General features: G+C 55.3%; 2 protein-coding genes across 2 annotated transcripts in view; both read right to left on the minus strand.

Annotated features, from left to right (window-relative positions):
* The window catches only part of LOC126029979 (kinesin-like protein KIF19), a 20,119-nt gene extending 16,676 nt beyond the window's left edge, over positions 1-3,443 (minus strand). The window contains exons 1-3 of the mRNA XM_049788199.1: positions 3,197-3,443; positions 2,444-2,502; positions 1,973-2,053 (exon numbers count right to left, since the gene is read on the minus strand). Of these exons, the coding sequence (XP_049644156.1) occupies positions 1,973-2,053; positions 2,444-2,502; positions 3,197-3,443 (387 nt within the window). The remainder of the gene's footprint in view (positions 1-1,972; positions 2,054-2,443; positions 2,503-3,196) is intronic.
* EIF3B (eukaryotic translation initiation factor 3 subunit B) lies at positions 3,105-15,725 on the minus strand. Its single transcript, XM_049788200.1, has 19 exons — positions 15,266-15,725; positions 12,489-12,681; positions 10,275-10,394; positions 10,127-10,184; positions 9,847-9,975; positions 9,586-9,743; positions 7,724-7,855; positions 7,571-7,637; positions 7,385-7,431; positions 6,683-6,893; positions 6,389-6,461; positions 5,954-6,076; positions 5,224-5,302; positions 4,777-4,915; positions 4,300-4,425; positions 4,140-4,217; positions 3,871-3,979; positions 3,675-3,780; positions 3,105-3,421 (listed from the first exon to the last, which is right to left on the minus strand). Exons 1-18 carry the CDS (start codon positions 15,723-15,725, stop codon positions 3,677-3,679), a joined length of 2,406 nt encoding a protein of 801 aa, XP_049644157.1. The 3' UTR covers positions 3,105-3,421; positions 3,675-3,676.
* Positions 15,726-16,541: the final 816 nt, after the last annotated feature.

Here is a 16,541-nt window from a genome sequence, read left to right on the forward strand (position 1 = left end):
TTCACGACAATGGAGCCTCTGGACCTGAGATGGAAACTTGGAGGAGGTATGTGCCCCTCTGTGTTCTCTCCCAGGAAGTAGCATCTCCCACCTGCCAAAACCCCAAAACCATAACTTGAAGGCCTCGGAGTGTGGCAGTACCCACAGCTCCAGACACCCATAACTCCAGACACCCATGGCCCTAGTCACCCATGGCCCCAGGCTCCGGGCACCATCCCTGGTGGGCATCTCAGGGAACTGTGTAGTTATGGAGCCAGGCCAGGTTGAGGCCCTGCAGGGGATGAAAGGGCAGATTAGTCAGCTGTGGGCACTCGCAGGCACTGGGGCTCAGGTTGGGCCTTAATGCTGGGCACCTGGGTGGGAGTCTAGACCCACCCCAGGCTGCTAGTGCCTGAGCCAGCCTAGGTCCCTGCTGGGTGGCCCAGGGCCCTGAACCTGCCCGCCCTTGGTTCACCGCTTGGAAACTGAGGTCCCAGGAGGGTGCTTGTGAGCAGAGGGGATGGCGAGCAGCCAGCCTTTCCCGTGACATCAGCGCACTCGCCCCCTCTCCCACCGGGGCCTGCATCTTTTCTGCCTGCAGAGGCTCCTCAAGAGGCCCTGCCTTCTCCTCCCAGTTCCAATTAAATCATGTCCGCTTCTTAGGGGCCACAATAGGGTGGTCTGAACCACACAGACCCTGCACTCATGTCCTCTCCTGGGGCCAGAAAAGCCTTTTGGGGGTATTGTAGGGAGGGTTTGGGTTCACTCCTGACTGTGCTCAGGACTCACTCCTGGCAGGACTCAGGTTGGTGCCATCCTTGCTATCTCTCCACCTGAGGCAAGTCTCTTTTGTCTCTGAGTTCATTGCCCCTCTACCAACAACTGACTTTGAATCAATGGTAGGGTGTCTGGGCAAAGAATGTGCTGTGTGGGCTGGAGAGATAGATAGAACAGTGGGGAGGTTTGTCTTGCATATGGCCAAACCTGGGTTCCATTCCCAGCACCCCAGATGGTCCCTTGAGCCACCAGGAGTGATCCCTGAGCGCAGAGCCAGGAGTAATCCCTGAGAATCGCCAGATGTGACCAAAAAAAGTTCCTGGCATTCCATATGGTTTCCCAGAGCCTGCCAGGAGCGATTTCTGAGCACAGAGCCAGGAATAATCTCTGAGCACCTCCAGGTATGGCCCCAAAATAAATAAATAAAGTTTGGGGCCAGAGCAGTGGTGCAAAGCAGTAAGGTATTTGCCTTGCCGGCGCTAGCCTAAGATGGACTGTGGTTCGATCCCTCGGTGTCCCATATGATCCCCCATGCCAGGAGCAATTTCTGAGCGACCCAAGTGTCACAGGGTATGGCCCAAAAACCAAAAAATAAAAAAAATAAAGTTCCATGTGTGGGAAATACCCTGGAGTTTTGGGGGTGGGTAGAGGGGTAGCAGGTCCTCCTGGGACCCCAGTAGTTTAGAGTAAAGGTCTGCGAAGTCCCTTGATGTCCCAGTGAGCAAAGAGGGACATTGTGAGGACATGCCAGCTGCTGGTTGGGGCTGTGAATTGAAGGGCAGGGGCCCTCAGTATGTCCTTCAAGTCAGAGGCTTGGGCAGGAGTGAATATTACTGTCTGTGGGCAAAGATCTGGGCTCACTCCCCAGTGTCCCCGAAAATCAGCAGTGGTTCCTGAGATGGGCTCATCTCCATGGACCACACCCCTTTCCTTCCCCAGGGCCCCTTTATCACAGCGCCCCCAGGGAATCTTTTCTCTCATGACACCCTTGAATTCCTCCCCGAGCCAGCAGGAGAGTGGAGGGTGCTCATTCAGGTGGAACTGGGGGGCTTGGAGATTGTTAGCATGCAGCACCCACCTCTGGGTGAAGCAATGAGTGAGTGAAAGTATGATGTGAGTGTGAGAGTGAGTGATGGTGAAGGAAAGGAAAAAAAAGTCGCAGGGAATGTTGGCCACAGGGAGTGAGCTGGACACCCGCCTCCAACCCCAATCTCACCTGGTCCCCCACTTTGTGGGCAATGACAGTGGCTCCTTCTTCCAGCTCTGCATCACTAAGGGGCCGGATCCGAAGCACCACCTGGGGGCAGAATTGTAAAGGCAGCTGCTCCCTAATGTTCCGGAACACAGAGGACTCTCAAGTTCTCAGGTTCCAACTGCACCCCACGATGGGAGAGGCCTGGCAGAGTGGTGGGGACTTTGCCAGGCTGCCCCAACTCCTGCAGCCTGGTGCCTCCTGGGCCCTGCTATCAGACCACACCCTGTTCCCCCGTTTGCTCTCAGGTATCACCTCTCCAGGGACAGCCTGCTAAAACTGCAGCCCGCACTTCCGGCAGGGCTGCACTGTCCACAGGCTGAACCAGAGGTGACCCAGAGCTCTGTCCCTTCCTCTATTAGGAGCTGAGACTCGGTGGGCATGGGAGGGCACGGCACTAACCAGGATTTGGACATGGGAAGGCAGGACACTCACCAGGAGCTGCTGATCTTTGGGCTCCTCCTCACACATGGGCATGATGGAGCTGGCACAGGCTGGGGAGGGGCCGGCAGAGAGGGTGGCATGCGGCTAGGCTGGGGCAGCGGATGCCCTGGCAGAGGTGAGACCAGCGTTTGCGTCAGCCCTGCTCAGCCCCGCCCTGGTGACATCAGGAGGTGCCCCTGGGACTGCTCTTGCGATTAGAATCACGGCAGCTGCGGCTCAGACCTGGCCCTGGACACGAGGCTCTGGTAGTTAGGCCTTGGTCTCTGTGCACTCATGCCCAAACTATGGATCCAACTCTACCTAGCTCAGGGACTTGCCTGGGGGCAGTGGAGAGTACAAGGGAGGCTCTCCCAGTACCATGGAGGCACTATCACTATGAGGGCAGCTGTCCAGCACAGATGAGATAGACTAGCTGGACCTTATGCCAGAATCCCTGGGAATAAGCCTACAGATCAGTGAGGGACCCAGGCAGGTGGACCCCACATCAGTGTGAAAGATCTGGGCAGGTAGACCCTGCATCAGTGAGGGACCAGAGGCAGGTGGATTCTATATCAAGGTGAGGGATGCGGGGCAGGTGGATGCCACATCAGTCTAAGGGACTTGTGCAGGTAAACCCCGTATCGGCACCAAATGGACAGAAGAGCCAGGACACTTTCTTACAGGTTTGCTTTATTTCCACGTGCAGCCGAAGAGACCCCCCCATACCCTGATGGGGACCCTGCAGGCAGCAGTCCCAAGCAGCACCTGCTCCCCTGGGTCCGGGACTCAGGCCCTCTCGGGACGGTCCTTGAGGTACCCGGGCTGCAGCCTCACGTGGAGGAGTCGGAGCCAGTCCCGTGGGACTCGCACCTGGACCACGGGCGGCGAGCATGCCCTTGGCCTCTGCAGACCTGGGCAAAGGCACAGCAGTGTGGAGATGGCGGCGGCGGGTGCTCTGTGGGCGGCTCGGATCCCAGGCCTGAAGGTGCCCTGCAAGGAGGGCCAGAGTCATCATCCGTGCCAGCGCCCAGAGCGGAGGGCCCCTTTTTTCCCACGGGAAAAAAAGCCACCCTATGCTTCTCCCTCTCGCACTACCCAAGCAGTGAAGGGCAGGGGAGCTGTCCTGGAGGCCCCTTCCTGCAGCACCCAGGGCCCAACTGCCTATTCTGTCTATACTGGGGCTGCTCTGGAGGTGGGGTGGGGTTATAAACAAGTAGTTGTCAAGCCTGGCCTGCAGTCTTACAATCACTCCTGACTCCCAAGAGGAATAATTTCTTCTGTGACAAAAAACTCGATGGTCTCCTCCTCCCAGTCATCCACGTTGCTGTCTAGCTCATCTGTGTCCACACCTGAGGAAGAGTGGTAGGAAGTGGATGAGGATGGGGAAAGAGTGCACCCCCACCCTAGCCCCAACCCCAGCCCCTCAGGCCCTCACTCACCTCCCCGAAGCTCCAGGCGCTCGTTCTTCTGCTCCATGTATAGTTCCTGGGCCGCTTTCCTGTACTTCTGGAAATTCTCCATCATGGTTCGCCGCCTCTCCACCAGTTCCTAGGTTGAGTCAGGATATGTGGGACAGGCTGATGTAGAGGGCAAGTGCCCCAGGAGTGTGGAATCAGCAGACCAACAGGATGTAGGGTTCTCCTTATGCCACAGACTCCCCCACCCCAGACACCAGGCCTCACTCCTTCGGATCCAGGGACCAGCTAACCTTGGAGGCTTTGGACTGGCTCAGACGATCTTTCTGCTCAAAGATCTTGGAGTATTTCTTCAGATCCTTCTTGATTTGCTGAAGCAGAGACAAGTCCCTCAGGTCTGCCCTGCCAACCACATTGCCCCACCTATGCCAGGGATGGAGGAGGGCCACAGACCTTGATCTGATCCTGACTCAGGAGTGTGGGGGGCCGTGGTCTCCAGAGCAACTGGCAGAAGCGGTCCTTGTTGTTCTTCTGCAGAAGACGGCCTTGGAACGTCCACAGCCAGTATGCGTTGTCCACCTGAAAGTGGAAGCCAACATGCTCAGCTGGGTCCCTGCATGGCAACTCCCTCACCACCTGGAGCCCACAGGGACACATAAAGGGCCCAACCAATGGTATGGGGTAACGGGTCAGTGATGGGAAGGGCCAGTAGAAACATAGCTCTCACAGGCCCAGGGGTGTTGACTAGAGAAGCAGGAGTGCTGTGCTGAGACCAGCAGGCCACTCAGCCCATGGGTGGCCCTGTAACCACTCAGTCAGGGCATCTATGCTCTGAAGTCAGCAGGCTGAGGCCCATGACTCCCAAGAGGACAAAGCAGGGATACAGATGCCTGGACAGTCCGCCCAGCCCCCTGAAGGGTGTCTTCACACCTTGTGGCTCCACCACGAAACAGAGGTGACCACGTAGCGCCCCGTAGGGTCCCACTCGACATCAGAGGCCATGTAGTGCTCAGCGATGTTCATGACGGTGCAGTCAGATGTGTCCACGAAGGCCAGGGCGCCATTCATGCTGTGGGGGAACCCGGTCAGGCCATGCCCACCCCAAGGCTCCATGTGGCACTCCAAGACTCTCGGTTTCAGGGAAACAGCTGGTGGTCCCAAGAGATGTAGGGTGCCGCTTGGCTGCCTCTGGCCTGCTTAGCTCTCAGCCCCCACTAATGGCAGTGTCAGTAGGACCCCAGGGTTTAGGGAGCATAAACTCCCTAACTGTCCCTCTGGAGGGCTCCACAGCCCAGTTCACCACACCACACCAGCCAGCATCCCTGTCCCCCAGCCAGACCCCAACAGGCCCCAGCGAAGCAGAAGGCCAACACCCACCTCCTCAGACCTGCCAACACCACGAACTGGCCCTGGGGGCTCCAAAAGATGGTGTTCGCCTGCTGCTTATCGAACATCTCTGAGAGGTGGGAGGAAGGACATGAGTTGAGGGCTGCCACTCCCATCAAAAGGGGCCCGGACAGGACACGGTACCCCCAGAACCCCATAATTGGCAGGCCATCTGCATGATGCTGCCCCAGTTCCAGCTCACCGGATAGGAAGTGGGACCTGGCTCAATGCCGAGTGCCCAAACTTCTTCCTAGAGACAATCTGAAAGTTGCTCAACCCTCTGACTTCAGGAAGGTACAGATGAATGTGGGGGAGCCATGGAGGTAGAAGTAGGGCCCAGGGCAGAGGGAACTAGCTCCGTGCAGGCTCAGAGGCCCCCACTCTTTTACATAGGAAACACTGCAGTCCCAGACAGAGCCCATGGCTGTCCGTGACAATGCTAAGTGCTGGGAGCAAATATTCAGGGACATATAGAAACCATAGCACTGGCCCCAGGGCAGAAAATACTGTGGTTGTGGGGACATGAGGAATTGCTGAAGTAACACAGTATGCTGACCTGGAGCCTGGCACTTCCTGAGGTCCCACATGCGTGAGACCTTGGGGCAGTTCTGAGCTGGAGGGATTCAAGGTCCCCTTGCAGGAAGGGCAAGAAGGGTGAACCACAGGAGCAAAACAGTGTCTTGAACAGCATCTGGCCTGCCAAGCCCCCTATGGCACTCACTGATGAGCTCGATCTTGCCGTTGTTCTTCACATGGTAGAAGGACACAGAGATGCGGGGTGCCTCACCATGCAGTACTGCAAACTTGCTCCCGTTTGGTTCCCAGGCGAAAGCGATGATGGTTTCTAGACAGGAGAGAAGGTGAGCCCGTGGCCTCAGGGAAGCATATAGCACAAGAGAGGCCTCCCACCAGGCCCTGCCCCTCCTGCCCAGCTGCCTCTCCCCTAAGGGCCAAGCAGAAAGTGGCACTGTGAAGGCAGAAACGGCAAACCAAAGGCCTCTGTGAATCCGATAAAAGAAACCCGGAGGCTGGCAGGGGAGAGGAAAGGCCCTTCTCCAGACCCCGGTTGCAAGGCCCAGGACTGCGGGCAGTGCAGGATAGGGCCACACATCACCCTGCACCCATAGGATGGGACCATCATGCTAGCGTTACGCACCTTTCATCTCCACCACATCCACAGGGACCTGTTTCTCCCTCATCCGGAAAATCTCAAAGTTTGTGACAACGCCCTGTTAAGGGAAAAGGCAGGAGTGATATTACAGAAGTTGGTAGAGGACAGACTGTGTGACCAAAGGCAGAATCTGCTTGCTTGCTACTCATATGGACACTGAGTCAGCTGCAGTCAGCACGATTGGGGTATGTGGTGTGTGGTGTATAGTATCTATACAAGCATGTAGGTGTTGTGTTTCTGCCTGCCTCCCAGAAGGCCTGGGCAAGGACAAGCACACACCTGGGTACCCTTGGGCGTCCGGTCCACTTTCACGCACAGGTAGTCCCCATTCTTTTGCCAGTGCAGCTTGCAGTCGACGACATTGAAGAGATTCCGGACGCGGATCTCCTGCCTGGTAGGCAGCTGCATGAGGGTGACTCTGGCTGGTATGTCTTTGTCTTCAGGCACCCAGAAGGCTATGATGTTGCCACCTGGAGACCAGGAGAAGTCTCTGCAAAGATGGGGCCAGTTCAGCAGATGAGGGGATGTGTGGTCACGAGGGGCTGAGGGCCACCAGCTCACACAGGCCAAACTCTAAGAAGCAGCTCCTGTTTGTCTATTTTTTTTTTTTTTTTTTTTTGTATTTTTGGGCCATACCTGGTGGCACTCAAGGGTTACTCCTGGCTCTGTGCTTAGAAATTGCTCCTGACGTACTAGGGGGACCATATAGTATGTCAGGAATGGAACCCAGGTCTATTTTGAATTGGTCGCGTGTAAGGCAAACACCCTACTGCTGTGCTAGCTCTCTGGCCTGTTGTTTTTGTTTAAGGAAAAATACCTAATGATGCTCAGGGGATCAGGGAACATATAGGATGTTGAGGACTGAACACAGGCCAGCTCTGTGCAAGGCAAATGCCCTTCCTGCTGCACTATCTCTCTAGCCCTGTTTTGCTTTTTCTTCCCTTTGTACTCTGTGTCCCAGGTTCTGTGGAAAACACTCACTTAATGCCGGAGATCTTCAAGCTCTTCTTGTCCAGAAGGCCCATGGACTGTGGAGAGAGCACGTCACGTCACAATGGTGTAAGTCCCAGTCTTTCTCACAAGCTATGCAACAGGACTTCAACGGCACACTGGGTGGTCATGCCCACAACCCCTTGTCCCCAAGCCCAGGAGTAGACAGGGACTCACAGGGGTCTCAAAGATGCTCAGAGTATCCATGGTCATCCTAGCAAAGAACTTTCCATCGTGGCTCCACCTGAAAAGAGAACACCAGGGGCTGTTTCCTGGGGCCAACAGCAGCCCTAGGCTGCTAGCTCACCCATCACCTGCAGCGAGTCTCACTTGAAGATGGGCCAGTGGGCTGAGCTCTCGCAGTGGAAGCCACGCTTCTTATGTCCCGTCAGGATGTCCCAAATGATGATTGCCTGTGGGTCGTCCTGCGTATCCATGAGGGGGCTGAAGGTCACCAGGTACCTGGAATAGAGAGGCCCTGTCTGGGGATGCAGCTACCACAGCCCCCGCCTGCACCCAGGTGTCCTTAAAGGCAACCCCTGGAACTCCTATACCCGGCAAGTGTCCTCACAGACATCAGCACATGAAAGGGACACCAGGGCTCCATTGACCAGCCCCACAATACACCACACAGAGTTTCAAGTAGGGCAAGTGGGGAGTCACTCCCGAGGGGTGTTCAGAAACCATGTTCACCCCAGGGAGTCAAACTAGGGTCAATCAGTTGCAAGGCAAGAGTGCTCCCAACTGTACTCTGGCAACTTCTATTTTTTATTTCTTTTTTTTTTTTTTTTTTTTTTTTTTTGTGGTTTTTGGGTCACACCCGGCAGTGCTCAGGGGCCACTCCTGGCTCCATGCTCAGAAATTGCTCCTGGCAGGCACGGGGGACCATATGGGACGCCGGGATTCGAACCGATGACCTTCTGCATGAAAGGCAAACGCCTTACCTCCATGCTATCTCTCCGGCCCCTATTTTTTATTTCTTTTCTTTTCTTTGGGGGTGGGGGGAAGGAGGAGTCATACCCGACAGCGTTCAGGGGCCACTCCTGGCTCTAAGCTTAGAAATTGCTCCTGGCAGGTTTAGGGGACCATATGGGATGCCAGGATTCAAACCACCATCCTTCTGCATGCAAGGCAAACACCCTACCTCTATGCTATCTCTTATTTTATTTTATTTTATCTTCTTTTGGGTTTTTGGGTCACACCCGGCAGTGCTCAGAGGTTATTCCTAGCTCTGCATTCAGAAATTGGCAGGCTTGGGGCCGGCGAGGTGGCGCTACAGGTAAGGTGTCTACCTTGCAAGTGCTAGCCAAGGAAGGACTGTGGTTCGATCCCCCGGGCGTCCCATATGGTCCCCACAAGTCAGGGGCAATTTCTGAGCGCTTAACCAGGTATAACCCGAGCATCAAATGGGTGTGGTCCGAAAACCCCCCCCCCCCCCCGCCCAAAAAAAGAAATTGGCAGGCTCGGGAGACCATATGGGGTGCCGGGATTTAAACCACCATCTGTCCTGAGTCAGCTGCGAGCAAGGCAAACGCCCTACTGCTGTGCTATCACTCTTGCACTCTCTTGCACCTCTGGCTACTTCTATTTTTGAAAATTACTTTAATTTTCAGTTTTGGGGCCACACCCAGCAGTGCTAAGGGCTTACTCCTGGCAGGACTCAGGGAACCGCCTGCAGTGCCAGGGCTTAAACTACGTTGGTCACTTTCAAAGCGAGCATCTTCCCCACTGACTCTCCAGCCCAATCACTGAGGTCTACACAGCTTGTTCCCTTATGGCATGTGCAAGTGTCTATGTGGCCACTCCCTGGCAGACTGTACAGTGGGTGTCTACAGTGCTTAAGCAGGTCAAGAGCGCAGCAGGCAGCCCAGCTCAGGGGGAACAAGGCCCCAGGGGGTATGAGACAAACAGGGTCTGGACTTGAGGGAAAGTGGCAGGACAAACCCTACCCAGGGAAGCTGAGAGTTGCATCTCATCTGTAGCTACTTGATATATCAGCAAATAAGATGTGATTAGAGGGGCACAAGGAACACTGTAGGTATGTGGGTAGCGGGTAACTAAGCCCCAGAATTATATGGCCTCACTGTGACTAAGGAACACATCACCCGAGATACTTGAGAATCAATCCCCATCCCAGTGACTGCAAGGCAGCCAGAGGCAGTGAGCAGGCCCCACAGTCACACTCAGTTTACCTTTCACAAGGGGAAAAGTCGATGAGCTGAACTCCTTGGTGGCTGAACCTCTGAATCTGTTTGAATTTTTCTCCCCCCCAGAGGGCGATGCCACGCTGGTGGAAAGTTGCAAGGTAGGTACCCTTGGGTGACCAGCGCACATAAGTCTCTGTCCATCTCTGTTGAGGAGGAGGAGGTTGTTAGCCCAGCCACAGAGCCACCCTCACCGCTACCACCCTGTCTTTGTAAGGATGTGGGAGTCCCTGTGCTGTAGGTACCTACCGCTCGTTCCTCAATGGACACAGGGTCCTTCACATCATTCCAGAATATGGACGTTCGGTCCCCACTCTCGAAAATCACACTGTACTGGTCTCTGCACTCAGCCTCCTCCAGCCAGTACCGCAGATTCCCCTGTTGGAAGACCCGAGAGAGGGAGGGCAGTTTAGTAGTGACACCAGAGGGATGCTCAGGACAGATGCTCAGGGACATGCCAGGCTCGTCATGCCAGCTCTAAGGGTGTGCCTACTGCATGTTCCCATTCCCAGCTGACACATTAACTTACCAAGTCCTTGAATGGCTGCTTCTCTGGGATGTCCCACTCATCACTGATCGTCATGTACCTGTAGGAGCACATGAGCTGATGTAGGGGACAGAGGATACAAACTACCTGGGGATGGGGTGCCTTGGAGGGGAATGCTGGCCCCACTCACTTGTCAAAGTCGGTGAAGAGGTTGACCCTAAACATGTGCTGCTTGTCAAGCTTGTAGCCATCTGCATTCTTTACCGCGTCCAAGGCGTGTGCAGGAGCTGCATATTCCAGGAAGATGTATCTGGTGGGGTATGAGCTCAGGACAGTCAGGATACATGGCCCTCCACAGTACAGGCACCATCTGACACACAACCACCACACCTGGGCCCAGTGTGGCACAGAAGGTAGTGGCGTCGGTGGTGGGTGTATGGCTATGTCAGCAAAAAGCTGTTCCCAGAACCGACCAGTGCCAGGCATGTCAGTGATCTCAGTACCTGAGCACATGCCTCCTAAAAACATATGGTTAGAGATGCCCAATTTCCTTCCAGGAAGCTCCTAGTCCACCTTCTAGTTGCTTGCTCAGATGTAAATGTCAGGAGCATCTCTGGCACTGGAGACTGGTCTAGGAATAGATATTCCTTTGGCTCTCCAAAAGTGAAACTGAAGCCCCCATCATTATTCATGTCTCACTGACAAAGAATCTAATTTCTTGTCCTCCAAAGCTGACACATAATTTCCTTTCTGAGAGCTGATGGTGGGTTTGTGTCACACCTGGTGGTGCTCAAGGAATCACAACTGATGGAGGAACAGAACTGGGTTCAGCTGTGTGCAAGGCAAGTACATTAACTTCTGTACTATCTCTTCAGTCCCATATATGCAGCTTTTACTTATTTATTATTATTATTATTTTGGGGTTTGGGACCATACCCAGCGGCACTCAGAAGTTATTCCTGGCTCTACACTCATAAATCGCTCCTGGCAGGTTCGGAAGACCATATGGGATGCCAGGAATTGAACCTTCATCTGTCCTGGGTCGGTCTCGAGCAAGGCAAATTTGCTACTGCTATGCTATCGCTCTGGCCCACTTGCTGCTTTTAAAGCCCAAAGACTTGGAGCCAAAGAAAGCATGTGCACTACAGCCCAGAGCAGCACAGCTCACCAGGGGTGCTAGAGGCCGAGAGGCCTCAGAATTCACAAGACAAGCACCTAAGGAAACTGAGAGGTTCAAAAAAAAAAAAAAAGAAAAAGAAAAGAGGGGGCCGGGAAGGTGGCGCTAGAGGTAAGGTGTCTGCCTTACAAGCGCTAGCCAAGGAACGGACCGCAGTTAGATGCCCCGGCGTCCCATATGGTCCCCCCAAGCCAGGGGCGATTTCTGAGCACATAGCCAGGAGTAACCCCTGAGCGTCAAACGGGTGTGGCCCAAAAACCAAAAAAAAAAAAAAAAAAAAAAAAAAAAGGAAACTGAGAGGTTCATGGCAGGCATCATGGTCTAGGACCTCCATGGCGAACCTATGGCACGTGAAGGCCTTGCAGCTGACACACAGGGAGGGGTCCGCAATTAAGATATGCGACACAGCGGGAGGTGAGTGTGCTGGTGTCTGCTTTGCAGCTCACTTGGCAACAGGGCCGGACTGGCCATTGGGAAGACCGGGCATTGTGTGGCAGTTTGGGCACTTGGGATCAAAAAGGTTAGCCATTACTGGTCTAGGAACTAGAACATCACAAATGAAGGCAGAGAGGGCTGGGATGGAGCCCAGTCATGCTTCCTGTTTAACCCCCAGTCCCAAGAAGGAAAGGATCATCTCAGACCTAACATGAAGATGAAGGCATACTGCAAGATGCCTCATGCTCTATGTGAGGACACACATTCTGTTATCATTAAAAAAAGATTGTAGTATGGCTGGAGAGAGAGCACAGCTGGAGAGTGTTTACCTTGCTTGTGGCCAATCAGGGACCAACTCAGGTTCGATCCCCGATCCGGCATCCCATATGGTCCTGAGCCTGCCAGAAGCAATTTCTGAGCACAGAACCAGGAATAACCCCTGAGCACCGCTGGGTGTGGCTTCCCCAAATAAAAACAAAACAGATGTAGTGGAGGATAGGATGGAGCATAACGGGCTAGCCTTGCACATCTGGCCCAAGCAGTTACCCTGCATGGTCGCTCTCAGGTGTATCCCCTAAGGTGTCTTTCAATTCTAGGTCTGAGGTAGATTCACTCTTAACTAGTTCCTAAACAACACACAGCAATTCTGGTGTCTAATGGGGACCTGCATGGCCTCCTTTCGGGGTAAAAACACCATCCCTATTCTGTTGCTGAGGGTGAACTCTTGTACCCACATAGGAAGGATCCTCCCCAAGGCTACAGTGCCACCATGTGCCTCAGAGCACTGCTTACCCTTTCGTCTTCCCATCCTCCTCTGGGTAAAAGTCGTTGGTGATTTTCCCAAACTTGGAGAAGAACTTGTGAATGACATTCTTGAGCTTCTCCATGCGGTCAGGTCCCACCTGAGGAACATTGTCCACCACGATCACTGAGTCGATACCGTCTGCTTCTTGGGGCCGATCTCTGAGCACATCTCCCAGCAGTTCTGCACAGCAAGAGATACTCAATGACTTCTGGCCTTGCACAAATATAGGGTTAGGGAGATAACACAGTGGGCAGGGGACCAGGGTTTGATCCCTGGTGCTACACATATGGTTCCCAAGCTCCACCAGGAATAATTCTGTGTGGCCCAGGACCTAACAAGCCCTAAAATCTCAGAATTACTTTGATTTTGTCCATTGGTTGGCTGCTATATTATATTTGGAACAAAGTGAGCTTTCCCTTGCCTCTTGCAGGCACCGTCTCTTCTAACCCTAACCCTAATCCTAACCCGGGTTTCCACTTCAATTCTACCAAAAAAGGATTCCTGGTAAAGGACCATACCCCATGCCATCATGATGAACTGACAGCAACCAGGGTGCAATTGGAGGCACTTTCTGCTTGTTGAGGTGGAAAGTAGAAGGGTACAGAGCAGTGTTTTGCTGTAAAGGATGTGGCAAGCAAGATGCATTTGGATCCCACAATTTGAAAACCATAAACAGACTTGGAAAGACATTTCAGAAAATATTCTTAGTTGTTTTTCATTTTCAAAAATGAAAATTGAGGGGCCAGAGTGATAGCACAGTGGTAGGGCGCTTGCCTTGCACACAGTTGACCTGGGACAGACCCAGGTTTGAGCCCTGGCATTCCATGTGGTTCCCCTGAGCCTGCCAAGAGTGATTTCTGAGCACAGAGCCAGGAGAAATCCCTGAGAACTGCTGGGTGGGGCCCAAAATTAAAAAACAAACAAACAAACAACAGAGAATGAAGAGGGGGAGGGGACCCCCAGACTAAGCCCTTGCCTGTGAGGCCGAGTTCATTCCTTGCACATTCATGAGCTTTGTGGCTGAAGATAGCGCAGCAGCTGGCAGTGTCTGTCTTTCCACTATCTGACTGTGCCCAGGTGGTAGGGAGCCCACCAGAAGGGACTAGGAAAAGATTCCAGGAACTTAGAAATCACCCAGGGAAACTGAGATCCAGAGCTTAATCCTGGGGCCATGGAACACCTGGTCATTCCAGTCTGGTTTTTTCCAACTGGAGGGATGATAATTCTTTTCCTTAGGGGCTAGAGCATAGTAAAGGGGGGCATTTGCCTGCATAGAGCCAATCTAGGTTTGATCCCTGGCATGCCAGGATTAATTCCTGAGTGCAGAACCAGGAATAACCCCTCAACAATGCTGGGCCTGATCCCCCCAAATTATTTGATTTTAGGATCACTCCTGGTGGAACTCTCCGCTCATGAGGTACCAGATCAAACCGTGGTTTCCCACATGTACTCAGTCTACTAAGCTCTCTCAGGTTGAAGAAAGAAATATTTAACCGCCAGAGAGAGAGAGAGAACTGGGGTCCAGGCGTACTTTCAACGTATTGCACGGCCTTCCCTTGCATACAATCCTCAGTCACCCACTACACTGCATAGTCAACCCCAGGACATGGTCATCCCCCAGCACTGCTAGGTTTGGACCCAATCACATGACACCCTAAAAGAATCGCCAAGGTCCCAAAGAGTGTAAAAGTGAAAAGTTCAAAGTGGGCAGTGAGCACATCCCAGCTCGCTTCTATACCATTAAGTGGCTGGCCTGGCCTGCTCTGACTTTACAAGAGGCACAATAAACGGCCAGACTCTATTCAACGTGGGGCGTGTCACTCAATCTGCAGGGAGAGGCTCTGTGAACATAGTTCACCAGTCCCTCCAGAAATGGCCTCCCCATCAGTGTGGCAGACACCTGCCAGCTTTCCACCTCCAAAGCCCGAGATCAAAGCAGAACTCTGAAAGCATGATGATCCTGAAAGGCCTTTTAAAAATTTACCTTCGACTCAGGAGCCGGCCACCAGGGGCGGTGGGAGGAGGGACGCCCCCTCTTGGACAAGTGGAATTCTGACAACTGTACTGGGGGATCCCTACACCCTAGAGTCTTCCTGGTGTGTGTGTGTCAAGTGGAATTCTGACAACTGTACAGGGGGATCCCTACACCCTAGAGTCTTCCTGATGTGTTGTGTGTATGTGTGTGTAGTAGAATTCTGACAACTGTACCAGGGGGATCCCTACATCCTTGAGTCTTCCTGGTGTGTGTTGTGTGTGTGTGTAGTGGAATTCTGACAACTGTACCAGGGGGATCCCTACATCCTTGAGTCTTCCTGGTGTGTGTGGGTTTGTGTATAGAGGGGATCCCCACACGCTTGAGTCTTCCTGATGTGTGTGTATACAGGGGGGATCCCTACACGGTGGAGTCTTCCTGCAGGGAGACCCGATCCCGGACAAGTAGAGCTCTGACAACTGTACAGGTGGGATCCCTACACGCTTGTGTCTTCCTGAATGTGTGTGGTGTCCATCCGACAGGCTCGTGCACCCCGAAGACGAGCACCATCCATGCACCCACCCACCCACCCGAAGGCGCATGGTGCCAACATCGGGGTGTGTGTGTGTGTGGGAAAAACACAGAAAGAGAGAGATCCTCTTTCCTCGGCCTCCCCGTCCTCCTGCGGCGGGGGTTCTTACGCGCAGAAGGGGGGACACCCTGGGCCCCTGGGCAACGGACAGGCCGTGCACGCAGCCAAGAGGAAGCAGCAGCAGCCCGGGCCGCGCTCACCCTCCTCGCTGACATCGTCCACGAAATCCTCGGGGTCGCTGAACGACGGCTCGTCCGCGTCCGCTTCCCCGTCCGCCTGGCCGTGGTCGCCATCCGCGCCCTCGGACCGGGCCTCGGGAGCCGCCGCGTCCCCGGGGGCCTCGCCCGCAGCAGGGGAGGCGGAGGTGGCGGTGGTGGGCGTGGGGCCCGCGGGCTGCTCTCGCTCCTGCTCCTGCTCCGGCTCCGGGCCGGGCTCGGCCGGCGGCTCAGGGGTCGCGCTCGGCTCGGCCGCGGGCGCGTCGGGCTCGGGCTCCGGCTCGGGTTCCCGCTCCGCCTCCTCCTGCGCCGCGTCCGCTGCCGCCTCCGAGCTGGGCCCCACGGGCCGCGTCGCCTCCTCGGCCGGGACCGACTCTGCGGCCGCCGGCTGTTGCCCCGGCTCCTCGGCCGCGTCGGGCCCCGCCACGTTCTCCGCGTCCTGCATGGGCCCCGCTGCCGCCGCCGCCGCCCGAGCTGCCGCGCTTCCGACTCTGACCAGCATGCCCCGCGCGCAGCGCTGCCGGCCGCGGGCCACGTGCGGGGACGCCGGCACTTCGAGGCGCGGGGGGGACGCGCTCCCCGACGCCTCACCGCGGGCCCCGCAACGCGCGCCACGACGCATGAATCTTGGCTCTGCTCCTAATACTAAGCGTTTTTATTGCGGGGACGCCACGCGCCATTCCGCAGCGGCTCTCGAGACCTCCAAACCCTGCGCCATGATTCTGTACCTCCCCCTCCCAGGGCGCCGAATGGTACCGTCCAAGATGGCGCCGTCCAAGATGGCGCCGCGCCTGCGTCTCCCGTCGTGCCCCGCGGCGGAACGAAACCACGCGAGACTTGTGGGCGGGGAGGGGCGGAGCCGCCGCGTAGGGCCCGCCCTCCCGCCCGCGAGCAGGAGAAGAGGGTTCTCTTCCCAATCAGGGCTTCCTGGGGACTGGCTTGGGCCCTTGCAAGGAGGCACGGTTGCAACATCGACCGTGTCGGCCTTCCGGGCGAGCTAGGGCTGGTCCCGCCACTCCCAGAGGAGAAAGGCCTGACACGACTCGGAAGTGAGTGACAGCGTGAGTGCTGCTTGAATCACTGGCCCGGCCCACAGAGGGCGACGACGCTCTGCCGTCTCTGAGTCTGATCGGGGCGGAAGGGAGTGGGGCCGGTCGGTCACGTGCCGGGGCGGGGCCAGCGAGGTTTGTGGGTGGGTCCTAGTTTGCATATGGGCGGGGTCACAGCGGTGCGAAACTCTTGTAGGCTGGGCTACTCCGCT

The sequence above is a fragment of the Suncus etruscus genome, chromosome 15, assembly GCF_024139225.1.
Source record: "Suncus etruscus isolate mSunEtr1 chromosome 15, mSunEtr1.pri.cur, whole genome shotgun sequence".
In the NCBI taxonomy this organism is placed as follows: domain Eukaryota; kingdom Metazoa; phylum Chordata; class Mammalia; order Eulipotyphla; family Soricidae; genus Suncus; species Suncus etruscus.